Here is a 14475-nt window from a genome sequence, read left to right on the forward strand (position 1 = left end):
CCACAGACTGAGAAACAAATAATTTCAGCTAGGAGGTCTACCAGTGTGTGTGTGTGAGGTGAGGTCAAGGCAAAGATGTGTGTGAGGTGAGGTCAGGCAAGGTCAGCATGCGTCTGTGTATGGTAGCCTGGCCATTTGTCCTAGGTAAGCAGTTCAGATGTAGAAAGTGTTATAACAGGTTTGATTTCATTGTGTCAGGTCTTTGAAGACATGGTTAAGTGCTTAGGTATTTTATTTGTCACCCCCAATGTGCCTTCTCTTACTTAGTTCTGGACCTGTCAGTAATCTGCCAGACTCTGGTCTCCTCTCCTCAGCCCTGAGCCCAAATAATTTCAGCTAGGAGGTCTGCACGAAAAGCTGCATCAGGTCCTGAATAAAGCGTTGAAGCCCAGTGGGATGTGGAAACAATGGCTCATTCCAGGTGCCGGTGTGCTGAGAGGAGTGAGGGAAAGAGGATGAGACGGAGCGTTCGCCTGGCTGCGTGGCTGTTAGCATTGGACTTGGCAGCTCTCTGCCAGGAAAACGCTGACAGGCAGGCACGCCTGTCACAGCCCATAAGTGTCTCCATGTGCAGACGTCCACAGACAAGAGCACCTTTTCTCTCAGTGCTGTGGGGCAGGTCCACTCCCCACCATCCAGCCTCATCCGCAGCCCCCAGTCCCTGGCCACAGTGTTAGGACGGGGCAAGTGTCACTCCCTTTACTCTGCAGTAGAAAGACATCATTAGATAGTAAGGGGGAGGCCAGCCTCCGGGGACCTGGGGGAAGCCAACCAGGTCAGATTGGTCCTCTGCTGTTTAGGGTGTGAGCACAGAAGGCCTTATCCCAAGTGCGCTGTAACTATCGTTCCTATCAATAATACTTAATTGCTTAGTCACACAGTCCTGGTAATGCTTGATATTGGGTGATGTACTACAGTAGAGTAAAAGTCAATAAAGTAATATATTATCAAACTTTTATTTTACTGTGATTCCACTCTGAAGGAAATGTCCTTGAAGCTCTTCACAGGACATCACTAAGGATTCATGAATGGTGTTGCTGCTTCAAAAACAACATCAACATGATGAATTCTCAATTGGGTGAATGCATACGATCTGAATAATTGAGTAATGTTCTAAGTAGACAACCAGCCAATACAAATTTAAGTAATAGGGAGATGCCTTATAGATCCGCTTAAAGGCTGAACTGACCTGGGTTGACCTCGACATGACCTTAATCCTGTGGCTATCTGGTTAGACCACTGTTATTACACTGGTAATATATATAATCAGATTAAAGATAGAGAGTCACACACTCTTGATCCTAATTGCATAGTTAATGGTTCAACATTTCGACATCCAGTATTTGTCAAGCTTGAATAATAATCATCATGACAACAGAGGTAGGTGGCCAATGAACTGCACTGCAGTGATTTTACTAATTTCGCACATTTCACAAGTGTAACCACTTCCTCTATCCTCTGCCAAAGTCCTTACAGTTGACACTCACACATATACTATATTATATGATTGTTAGTGTCCCCTCCTCAACATCCTCCGTTGGCCTTGAGTCATGGCCCTGATACACTGGAGCTAGCTAGAGGGGAGAATATCTCGCTGAGTTAGTTTAGAGAACCTTACCTTGACCTTTGGTGTTGTTGTTGGATGTGTACACAGCAAGACCAGTTGTTTTCACTAGCTTGGAGGAAGCTTACTTTGTTTGTTCATGAAAGTATTTGAGAGAACTTTTTAAGGTCAAGAGAAAATTCTATTGCACGTTGTACAATTTGAATGGGTTTTATTGATATGTACATAGAATAGTAAATTTAAGTGGAAACTCTCCTTATTGCTTGCTACAACTTTATCCCCCGCCCCCACCCTCCCCTTGCCTAGATTTAAATGTTCCAGGCAGATGTTAAGTGTATTGATTTCAGTGAGGATTATGACCTGATGAAGTGGTCTGGCCTCTGTGTTCTGGCCTCAAGCCACACTTGCATATCTCAGCCACATTTTGTAATTAGCTGTCTAAACGTTTCTTCAGCAAGTGAAATTACAGCATTGAATAAAAGTAAAGTGACTAAGAAGTGACATGGAAAGAAGATATCAGATGGGGAAATGTCAGGAGTGAAGATTATTTATTTTTTTGATAAAGATGACCCTTAGAGAGAAGTTACTTGAAACCACTGCTCATTCTACTGTATAGTTTCTAAGTCAATGTCTTTTGTTCTTGTCTTCTGTCTTCTTTACAGATGTGCTATGGATTGGCTGTGATTTCTTCTCCTCAACCTCTTCCTCCTGCTAGATGGCAGGCACAGACTGCAGCTCCCTGCTCCACTCCTGTCAGCTTTGATCTCAGAGAGATAGCTCAGGTCCACAGCTAAATCACATTCTGCTCTCCGCTCCTCTCCTCTCTCTCTGACTTTCTCTCCTCCCCTGCTCCTCATCCTCTTTTACCATGGCCTGTTTTCTGGCGTGTGTGTTTCTCCTGGTTCTCCGGACATATGCTGCCCCACCAGAGTTTGTTCAGGCTGACGACAGCCCTCCAGTGGACTCCATGGATCTTGGCCCTGGATTAACATCTAATGACACTGGAGATGTGTCCCTGTCTCCACCCCCAGGGACTAGCAAACGTGCCCCCCACAGCATCATCATTGGGGTCCGCAAGGGGGGCACACGCGCCCTGCTGGAGATGTTAGACATCCACCCTGAGGTTGCTGCTGCTGCCACCGAGGTGCACTTCTTTGACTGGGATGAAAACTATGCCAAGGGCTATAACTGGTACCGTGAGCTGATGCCCTATTCCTACCCGCACCAGATCACAGTGGAGAAGACGCCAGGCTACTTCACTTCCGCCCAGGCGCCAGAGCGTATCCGTGCAATGAACTCCTCCATCAAGCTGCTGCTGATCTTGCGTGACCCAGCCGAACGCGTAATTTCAGACTACACCCAGGTCTACTTCAACCGCCTGGAGAACCACAAGCCTGTTCAGGCCATCGAGAACCTGCTGGTGCGCAACGGAGCCCTCAACACCCGCTACAAGGCCATCCAGCGAAGCCTCTATGATGTGCACATTCGCAACTGGCTACTCTACTTCCCTCTGGAGCAGATCCACATTGTGGACGGGGACACTCTGATCCAGGACCCCCTCCCTGAGCTACAGAAAGTGGAGCACTTCCTCAATCTGCCCCCCAGGATAATGTCCTCCAACTTCTACTTCAACCAGACCAAGGGGTTCTACTGCATCCGGAGCGACGGGCGAGAGCGCTGCCTGCATGAGTCCAAAGGGCGCCCCCACCCTGTAGTCAATGGCACCGTGCTCCAGCAGCTCCGCTCCTACCTCCGGGAGCACAATCGTACCTTTTTCCAGCTGGTGAAACGCTCATTTGACTGGCAATAAGGCAGCTCCCCTTCAACCAAAGGGGACCTAAAGAACCACTGCCCTATTTATTGGAGGGCTGATTGACCAGTGTGATGAGGGCTGAAGGGTGACAGAAGCACTTTACAAATCTGACACTTAAACGCTCCTGTGAATTGTCTCTTATTGCACTCTGGGGTCAACAGAACAGTTATACATTTACAAAATACAGCAAAAATTGTAATCAAGCAACTGTAAGGTAAAATGGAAAAACCTTTTCTGTAACAAAAGTGAAGTTATGGAAAAATTGCCGCAAAGAATTTTGTGTAACTGATGGACTTTTTTTCTTCCTTGTTTGATATTCTTGTACTTGATAATAAATTGTTCTGCTTTGAAATGTACCAGTGGAGCGGGATCTTTCTCTCCCCCTCATTCATGCTGCCCTCCAGCTCCTATCCTGAGTTATTTAGGGAGTGCGCTAAGGTAGACTGAGGCATTAGGATAAGCCTTTTGAATCGCTGCAGTGGACGGAGGACATTAATGCAGGGAAATGGTTGCCCTAGAGCGGCGCTTTGCAGGAATCACTAATGGGTTTTGACATTGAAGGAAACTAGTGCCTGCAGCTAAAGGAGCCCAATCACGAGCGTCAGCAAGCTGAAGTTCAGGGAGGCTTTTCTTGCATTTCACCACTGTTCAACAGTTTGCTCAGGCTGTAGAGGCAGTCATTAAGTCATGCTTAGCAGATTTCACTGGTATGTAGTACTCAAGAAGCAGTTAAAGGGATAGTTCACCCAAATTACACCCAAATCAACCCTTTGGTTCTGTTTATCTGGGCACTGTAACTTATCTCTAATTGTTAGCATTTTTAACCCAAAACTAATGGAAGCCAGTGGATAATTTGGGCATGAAATTGCAAACATGCTTTAGAGTCCATTGACTTCCATTGTTTTTTGGTTAACAATTATAACAATTAGGGGTAAGTACAGTGCCCAGGTAAAAAAACAACCAGAGGGTGGATTGAAGTTTTCCTTGTCCATAGTCTCCTTTCAGGAAAAGGAACCAAATATGTGATTTTGTAATTTCGGTGAATTATCCATAATATAGTTCGCTATTCAATGTAAAAAGGAGAGTAGTCCATTACTATTTTCAAAAAGATAATCTGTAGTTATTCTGAGTGCATATTTTCCAAGAACCTTCCTGTTGAATTCAGATCAACTTGTGTCATGTTTCCTCATTGATTAGGCTTTAAGAAACAGCCAAAGCTGCCTGTCCTCAGAGACCACTGATGTTCATGTGATCTCCCTCTCTGTCTGCTGGCTCTGACAGAGGCTGAATAAGGGCTCACATTCTCCAGGGGGGAACAGTCATCGATGCCACTGGCTCTGCATCTGGCCAGCTGGAGGGAGGGTGTGTCGCTCTTTCCACAATGAAATATGTTCTAGTCAGAGACAACATGTTTCATCTAGCACACTGATATTATTACTAACTATTGTTTTATAGATGTTACAGCATATTCTTCTTCCAGTTTTGGTATTATCCAGAAATCCTGTACACCTAGCAAATGTTGACAAACTGTCTCTCCTTGTTGTACAGATATAAAATACACTACCAGGTATGTGCTATCAGTGGGAACAGGGTTTTTTGCATTCTTTCCTCACCTTTCGAGGGTTCCCTCTGTCACCATGTGCAGGTGAAGAGGTTGTAACAGGGAGCCTGGGACCATCGCCAGATCCTGCCCGCTACTGTGTGTGTCGAGTGCTTGCTCACTGGGAACAGTACACACCACCCTGCTACACAGGGAGACACACTCCCATCACACTAGTATGCGTGTACCCTTGTAGCCCCCCATGTCTCACCCCAGACTATTATTAAAATATGTCCCCAACAATGTCCTCCCCCAGTATTCGGAGGTTTGAAAGGGGGAATTATATATATAGCATAACTGTTCATTAGTAGACCTACTGTATGTAGACCTCATTTCAGAAAGCTGTAATTATCAGTCCTGGATTGTGATTTAAGTACTAACCATTGAATCATTGAATCAAGTGACAGACATTGCAATCAAAACTGTTTGTAAACCACCAGCCACTGTAATAGCATGGTACAAGTCTTTTATTGCAGTGTCCTTTGTGTGATTTAATTACCTCCATGTCAGTATGAGGGTCAGGGCAATATAGAGCACAGTCAATGAGAGTTTGCCGCCTATATCCCTCTGGACGCTAATTCTAAGCTAGCAATGAAAGAACTCCCTGCTGCTATTAGCAAACAACAAACTGCACACCCAGATGGAGCCTTTATTGTTGGAGGGGATTTTAACCACTCCAACCTGAGAACTGTACTCCCAAAATTCCACCATGTTTCCTGCCCCACTAGACAACACTCTAGATCATGTATATACAAACATTGCTGAGGCTTACGAAGACATTCCCCTCGCCCACCTTGGACAGTCTGATCACCTCTCATTGTTCCTACTCCCCAAGTACACACCACTCATCAAACGTGTGAAATCAACAGTGAGGACACCCAAAGTCTGGCCAGAGGGAGCGGACTCTACACTACAGCACCAGTTTCAACACACTGACTGGAGCATGTTCGCCACTCAGGCCACCCTGGACTCCCACACGGACATTGATTCATATGCTTCTTCCGTTCTGGATTACATCAATACATGTGTGAACAGTGTCACCACCTACAAACAGATAAGAACTTTCCCCAACCAGAAGCCTTGGATGAGCAGTGAGGTCCGCTTACTGTTGAAGGCATGCAACGCCGCTTTTAGATCTGGCGATGCAGAGGCCTACAGCTCATCCAGGGCTAACCTGAATCAGGGCATCAGGAAGCCAAACATAACCACAAACTTCAGAACAACTCTGATTCCCGACACATGTGGCAAGGCATCCAGGCCATCACGGACTACAAGCCCAAAAATACAGCCTCCCCTACCAGCACTGTCTCCCTACCCGACGAGTTCAATCGCTTCTACGTTCGTTTCGACCGGGACAACAAGGACCCAGCCATCAAAGCTGAGCCCTGCCAAGATGACCAGCCCCTCACACTCTCCACCACTGATGTGTGCTGCGCACTAAGCAAGGTGAATGGCCCTGACGGCATCCCTGGCCATGTGCTCAGGGCGTGTGCAGACGTCTTCACTGACATTTTTAACCTGTCACTGGCTCAGGCAGTTGTCCCCACGTGCCTCAAGTCAGCAACCATTGTGTCAGTGCCAAAGCATTCAGCTGCAGCGGGCCTGAATGACTTCCACCCTGTTACACTCACCCCCATCATCATTGAAGTGCTTCGAGAGGTTGGTCCTGGCTCACCTTAAAGACCACCTATCCCCCACACTGGATCCCTACCAGTTTGCGGAGGATGTCAACGGAGGATGCCATCTCCACGGCACTACACTCTGCCCTGACCCACCTGGATAACAACAACACCTATGCAAGGATGCTGTACATTGATTTCAGCTCAGCATTCAACATCACCATCCCCTCCAAGCTGGTCACCAAACTCAGTGACCTTGGCATCAGCACCTCCCTCTGCAACTGGACGCTGGACTTCCTGACCAACAGACCCCAGTTTGTTAGGTTAGACAACCACACCTCCTCCACCCTGACCCTGAACACCGATGTCCCACAGGGCTGTGTGCTGAGCCCTCTCTTCTACTCCCTCTTCTCCCATGACTGCATGCCTGTGCATGGCACTAACACCATCATCAAGTTCGCAGATGACACCACGGTGGTAGGCCTGATCAGTAACAACAAGTCGGCCTACAGGGAGGAGGTCCAGCCTGGCAGTGTGGTGTGCCGACAACAACCTGGCCCTCAACACCAAGAAGACCAAGGAGCTAATTGTAGACTACAGGAAAGCTGGGGGCTGCAGACACACCCCCATCTACATCAATGGGATGGAGGTGGAGCGTGTCTCCAGCTTCAAGTTCCTGGGTGTCCACATCGCCGAGGACCTCTCTTGGACCCTCATCTCCTCCACCCTGGTCAAAAAGGCACAGCAGCGTCTATACTTCCTGAGGAGATTGAAGAAAGCCCATCTGTCTCCTAGGATCCTTCTATGGCCCTGCAACGGGTGATGAAAACTGAACAGTGCATACAGCCGCACCCCCTCCAGCCCCCAACAAGAGGAACATTGACTCCCAGTAACAGGGTATCCTCCCCTCATACCTCTACTCTACACACTCAGGACTTCAATTTAGCATATTTATTATATTGGTCTCTAATTATGCATCTTACATGTATGTAACAGACCTCAAGACCTATTGCCCTTGTTCAACTGTACATATCATTTTGATATTCATCTCATGTATATTCACTTATTATATTCATTTATCTATACTCACTGTAATACCTTATACTGTAATACCATGCACTGTCTACAATATCATGTCTTTTGCACTTGTGCCACTATCTGGTTAGATGACAAACTGCATTTCGTTGTCTCAATTGCATTTATTCACATAATGGAAATTGGAAAACATGACCATATGTTGCCTGACCCGCTTCTAAAGCATTTAATTATTTGTTTGCATGCTTGGACACATAGAGAAGCATTTCATAGGACTTCAAAGATAACCTTACTTCCTCTTCCGTGAATAACTCTGCCAGGGATGGATTTATCTAACTGATACTCCACACAGCTGCTTTTCTGTATCCCAAGTGTGAGCATCTGGACTGAGCTCAAAGCTCATAGGCTATTCAATTCAAAGCTATCTACTGTATAATACCAAAGCTTTATTGTTTTAGTTGAATACAATTGGAGATTGAAAAGTACTCTGTATGCTGTGTGAATCACTTGTCCTATTTATTTTGTGCAACAAAGAGGTCACCAGAGGCAAGGGGAGTTGTTTGTTGTATGTTGGATTAAATGCAAAGACCCTGGAGGGAGTGATGTTCAGCAGGCTAACAGAACGCTAATGCTAATCAGAACACGGAACACGGCCTATCTATCTTATGCATCTGTTAGGGTTTGACTGAGAAATCATGAATGCAAATAAGGACTGAAGACAAAACCCCACACATCTTTAAAAATATAAAACATGTAAGAAGAAAGGTTGAAGGTTAATCTCTTTTGGGGTTAAAGGATATAAAGGGTGTTGAAATACCTCTGTACCCCAAACTGAGAGGGTTTCAACTCGATGTGATTACTAATTCATGTGTTTGTTGATTTATTTTTCATTGCCTTCAGTGTGCAAAGTGAAGGTCTTTGATGTGGTCCCATGGCTGTCTTTACTGATGGGAAGGAAGTATGTGTAAGCGAAGGTTGAGATCATGTTTGAATAGTCTTAAACTGTATTCCCCCACCCCCCTCCTTAAGGAAATCATTGGTCTAACTTTACTTAATTGGTGAAAAGCTTGCATTGACCAATCCACTCATTTTAGATGTCAAGGAAGGGAGGAAGGAATGGTGCATTTTGAGTTCAGTGCTGCTGTAAAATCTTACAGTGGCTGCTGCAGAGACAAGACTGTGTTTGTAAGGGTGACGGGATGAGTAGAGAGTCCGCCAAATGCTGTGTGTGGGTGTGAGAATAAGAGCACACTGAATCGCAACTGTCACACTCTGATGATTCTTCATCTGTGCTCTGATAGGTGACCTTTCACTGTTCAGAAAGAGGCAGCATATCAATACAATATCACTACATTACTGTATGTGATCCATTGCACTAAAACTCGCTATCTCACTCACTCACTCACTCACTCACTCACACACACACACACACACACACACACACACACACACACACACACACACACACACACACACACACACACACACACACACACACACACACACAGATTGACTGAATGTTGATTGAACGCTTGGGCTTTTGGCTGAAACCCACTTCTCTCCCTTAGCCACCAAAGCCACTACCCAGAAACACTGTCTGTTGGCATTCCTGGGGTGGCGGAAATGTGTTGGGCGGAATTCCACTCCTAAATGAGAAAACCGTTCACCTCGCTCTGGGCGTACGGTATAACCCCAAGACTCGCTCTGATTCTCCCGCTGCCAGACTAAAACAATCTGAATGCACAGTCATGACAAACAACATTGTGTCTCACTGTCAGGCAGCTAAAGCTACCTGCATGTCACAGACAGCCGTTTTCATCAGTCTAGGGGGATGAGGGGTATAGAGGAAACTCTTTCTTGATGTCATTTGAACCCTTTCCTCACTGCCCTAGTGACGATGGATCTCAGCTGGTGTTGGATTCTTGATGCTCATTTTCCTCCTCTCATGTCCTCTTATCAGGGCTGTAGCCTGCTGCAAATACCCTGCAATTTTGAGTCTGATCATCCTCAGGAAATGTTGTTAGTCACTCTGCATTTCACAGTGCTTCATGCTGTCTGTGCCTGTGGTCATCAACATGGGGCCAACTGAGTTCATATCTGAATCTGTACGGTTGTTTCTCCAATTCAGTGTGCTTCGGCCAGAACACCCCTACTTATTGCTGATCAATTTCAAAGAAGCCACCTCATGTTATTCCATTTTCAGGGGAATATAAAGAGGTCAGAAGATAAAGTATGTTAAAAGGAAACACTGATGCTTTAGAAGATAAGTTAACATCAACTTTTCTCCTTGGAGTCTTTTGTAAAATGTCCCTCCTAAGGAATAGTCACTTATCCACTGGGCTGACTCACATATCACAAATAGGTGAATAAAAGGTGAAAGTGAAGTGTTGTGGTTGACGGCATAAGGAACATCCGAGCACTGATTAGCACACGGCACTGTACTGGAGGACTACAAAACCTTTCACTTTTTATGTTTTCTCCATGCATACAGTAATAGAAATCCAACTGGTTTGGGCTCAGATACATTCAAACATTATCAACATGTATGGACACAAGCACAGTGTGCTGTATGTTGTACCTGATGAGTTCATTATGAACTAACCACCACAAGGTTCCTGCTGTTTGACCTCATAATAATACAAAGAATTAATGTATTGATGTAGCCTCCAATCTGTCCAATGAGGAGTTTTGTCAAATACTAACCAGTCTTGTTGAAATAATGCAACACACACACACACACACACACACACACACACACACACACACACACACACACACACACACACACACACACACACACACACACACACACACATACACACACACACACAATAACAACTTTAATGAATATCCCTCCTCAGCTCACTGCCTCCCCCCGTCAGAGAAATAACCTGCCTGGTTATTCTTTGTGGTATCTGGCCAACCTGATCATCACCTCGTTAAAAAGTCAATTCAAGTCAAATAAAGAAGGAAGGAGAAAAGATTGTTTCTTCCCTGTAGCCATTTTATTTTGAGTGTGGTCTTAGCAAACATGGACATTCAAGTGGCATGATTCTTCTATAAGGACAACAGTCCTGTGCTGTGGACGTGAAGATACTACATAAAGGAAAGAGCCCTCATATCAGCTACAATGTTTGGGTGGATAAAAAAAATAAAAGAAATAACCCTTTTTCCTTTGGGAGAACTCAGGAACACTGAACATCACAATATTTTGTCAGGTCAAACTCACACAGAAATCATTGAGATCAAAAGGTTCACCAGATCATCTTTCAATCTGATAGAGAAGGTGTGATCAAAGGAGAGCAGCCTACTGTGTTTAAACAACTAAAAACAAAATGCATAGTACCAAGCTTAATAGATCATCTGAATGTGCACTTTTATGTGTGGAAGAGTAGTGTGTGCTGTCCATTCTTCTGAGAGGAGCTGTCCATCACCTGTTCTAGTTTCCTCTCTGCCTCGGGACTTCAACTTATAAAAGAAATCTCAACAGAGGAGGAGAGCCACGGCTCACTGCTTTGCTGTGCTGTTAACAGAAATAGTGGGATATGGATGGTTGTGGATGGGAGGCTGTTTCCCTTCTTGATGTGCTGAGAGGAGAACAGGAAGACAGTTTTGTTTATCACACCACTGATCCCAGCAATCTCCCCTCTGAAGGCGTTGGAGTTGACCTCTATTTTACTCAGCTCTGATTAGAGCTCTGTCAGGGGCTGCTGTTCTTGGGCTGGTGCAGCCAGGTTGGGGAGACACACACACACACACACACGCACGCACACACGCACACACACACACACGCACGCACGCACGCACGCACGCACGCACGCACGCACGCACGCGTGTGTGTGTGTGTGTGTGTATTTCACCCTCTTTATGTGCTGATACTCAGATTTTACTGATGAGGTTGTGACAGAGTCTAATATTGCTCTTAGAAACCGTGTAATGATGCCGTATCCATGATGTCTCAAGGCATGCACCCCCGGTATCAGAGAAAAAGCCATGCAAAACATTTCATTGTCTGCCTGAATATAACGAATTTGACAGGACTAATCAGAGAGTTATGTGTGCTATAGGGCCTCAATTCAGCCTAGCTTTCCAGGCTTTGATCCGCAAGCTTCTTCAAACCTGACCAGACCCCATTGCATCTCTGGGATTCAAAGAGAATATTCCACTTAGTAGGAAAAGTCATGGAGGGATTAGGCCGACAGTTTTTTTGTCATTTGAATTGGCACTTTTTTGCAAATGATGTTCCATGCTCTCAAAACTCTTAAACCAGCACACCACAACCATCAAAACAACACTTCAGCAAAACAGCCCAAATCCACTGACAGCATTGCTTTCATCTTAGGTGTTATTTTATCCTCCTGTGTGACAGCCCCAGCAACACCTGGGATCCTCAGCAGGAGGGCTTGTTTCTAATGGTGTGAGGATGTATCAGAGAGATACTGAGAGTTTCCAACAGAGGGGGTAATTTTCAACAAGTCTCTCACCGCGTGCTGCTAACAGAGCACACTTTGACTGCTTCACGTTTTCTTCTTCTTCTTAATTACATAAGCAAGAACTAAACAACAATAATACAAGCTACAAGGTCAACAAAAACAGACAGATGCAAATTTGCTTGTTTATTTTAATGGCAGGCAGACTCAGATTTCAATTCAGGTGTCAGTATAGCAACTTCACTCATCCCTAAAACCAGCCTGTGGATCAAACTCTGCGATTTGACTGACAGCTCATTACCTTAACACAGACAACACAACAACCTTGGAAAGGAGGGGGAAGAGGGACGAATCAGACTATTGGTAGACAGGTTTAGACACCTTCCAGGTGTGAATCAGTGGACACAGTGAAGAAACAAACACTCCAACAAGCATCCTACTGAGGCCTTGGGAGACTGCTGTTCATAGGGTCAGCCTGACCCTTGTTTTAGTTAGCCTTGATTAGGTTCAGTATGTTGGTTGGTTTACCACTTCGATGGAGTTTTCAAGGAGAGGCAGTGAATTTCTCAGTACCAGCAATCTGTTGTATTTTGTGAGAGCATTTTGATAAGATAAAAAAACACTGTGGTGCTGGGAAATCCTTTACATGTGTGGCGCTATCAAATGTAAAGGCTTTCCAATGCCTCAAATGCATAATGTCATGGACACTATTTCAAGGCACTCTTCTGCTAAATTGAATAGGCTGTATACAGCGCACACTTTCTTCTTTTGGCTGTACACTCCAGACGTTTCGATTTGAAATCAAATAATTACTGTGAGGTTAAAGTGAAGGAGGTAGAGATAAGGTTTTGGCTGCTGGGGCTTCTCCAGGGTACAGGGAGTTCTGGGACTCTGATACTGTGGTGCTTAAGGGATGAAGGTCAGCAGTTGGTGACACCATGTCCAAGGTGCTACAGTGTGTACTGTGTGTGTGTGTGTGTGTGTGTGTGTGTGTGTGTGTGTGTGTCTGTCTTGCTGTCCTCCATTTTACCCTGTACCCATTCACGTGCACACACATGCACACGTACACACACACACACACACACACACACACACACACACACACAGTATGAGTAGCACCTTGGAAATGGTGTCACCAACTGCTGACCTTCATCCCTTAAGCACCACAGTATCAGAGTTCCAGAACTCCCTGTACCCTGGAGAAGCCCCAGCAGCCAAAACCTTATCTCTACCTCCTTCAGGTTCCCAACACTGAAGGAATAGCTTTCATTTCTGGGTTATCGCTCTGTTGAATGGGGAGGGGAAGGAGGAGGTGAGAGCCCCCTCTGTGCTAGGCCTCACCCCTTGTTTCCCAGCCTGTCTTATCCTCTGCCTGCTGGAGCACAAAGAGAGATCTTCACCGTGGGTGAGAGAGTCAGAACTGGAGGAATGTCAAACAAGAAACAGCCAGCGACCTTCACATCTCTCCTCCTCAGCCCAAGGACTGGGATGGGAGCGAAAAGGGGGGTACAAGGGAGATAGTGATAGAGATTTACATTTCTAACAACCACTCCACTGTTCTATTGATGTCTACTGCACATCAGTGTTAGTTTTGGCACCCTTTTTTAGATTTAGTGTAGTCTTAGTAATGTTGAGTAATGAGCCTTAAGTTTTAGCCATATTTCTTTCATTTCAATAATGATTTCGTCATTATTGTCAAACTAACAAACACATACCATTTGTATTGCCTCATTAACCCACAGTAAACATAAATCACTGACTTCCATGTGCGCAAACATATAGCCTGTTCTACTAACATATTTTTCTGCAAAACATCCTATCGCTTCTCTTCCCAAAAGCCAAATTAGCAGAATAATCACTCTGCAGTAGATTAAAAATCACACTCCTGTACATAAAGTGCAGTTGCAAAAACAAGCTCTGCGTTTTAGAGGAGAGATTCGCAGATTCGCTGATATTCATCACAACATCAGTGCTTATTTCTTTCCCAAAAGTGATTTGTAAATCAGTGATATGTGCAGCACATTGCTCAAACTAACCGCCCCTCTCAAATGTGATGATTCACTGATTGTCTTGAGATTGGTTGTATTTTTTTGTAAGTTCATGGGTGCAAAAGCTGTCTTCTCCCATGGAAACTTGTCATTCCGTCTTGTTTGAATAGACATGATAAGTAGCCCAATTTTCTGCCGATAGCAAGCTCGTGCCTGTTTGCACCAATCATTGGTTTGGGCCGGGTTGGAGAAAGTTTGTCGGGAAGAGATGGGTGTGGTCATAATTTGCAAATGTCATAATGTGCATGGTATTCATTTTCCACCAATAACAACATTGCCATGTTGCAATGAGAAAGTCTTACAATTAAATAAGCAAATAACACCTCGCTCCCAAAACTGTTATCCATTTATTCCAATTTTAGTCAC

General features: G+C 45.0%; 1 protein-coding gene across 1 annotated transcript; it reads left to right on the top strand.

The window, feature by feature from the left end:
- Window positions 1-2432: 2432 nt before the first annotated feature.
- Window positions 2433-3374, top strand: hs3st1l1 (heparan sulfate (glucosamine) 3-O-sulfotransferase 1-like1; the record flags this gene model as incomplete). The annotated part of the gene is made up of 1 exon (XM_083696247.1): window positions 2433-3374. One exon carries the CDS (start codon window positions 2433-2435, stop codon window positions 3372-3374), a length of 942 nt encoding a protein of 313 aa, XP_083552373.1.
- Between the last annotated feature and the right edge of the window lie 11101 nt (window positions 3375-14475).

The sequence above is a fragment of the Argentina silus genome (genome assembly GCF_951799395.1).
Source record: "Argentina silus genome assembly, chromosome: X".
NCBI lineage: Eukaryota > Metazoa > Chordata > Actinopteri > Argentiniformes > Argentinidae > Argentina > Argentina silus.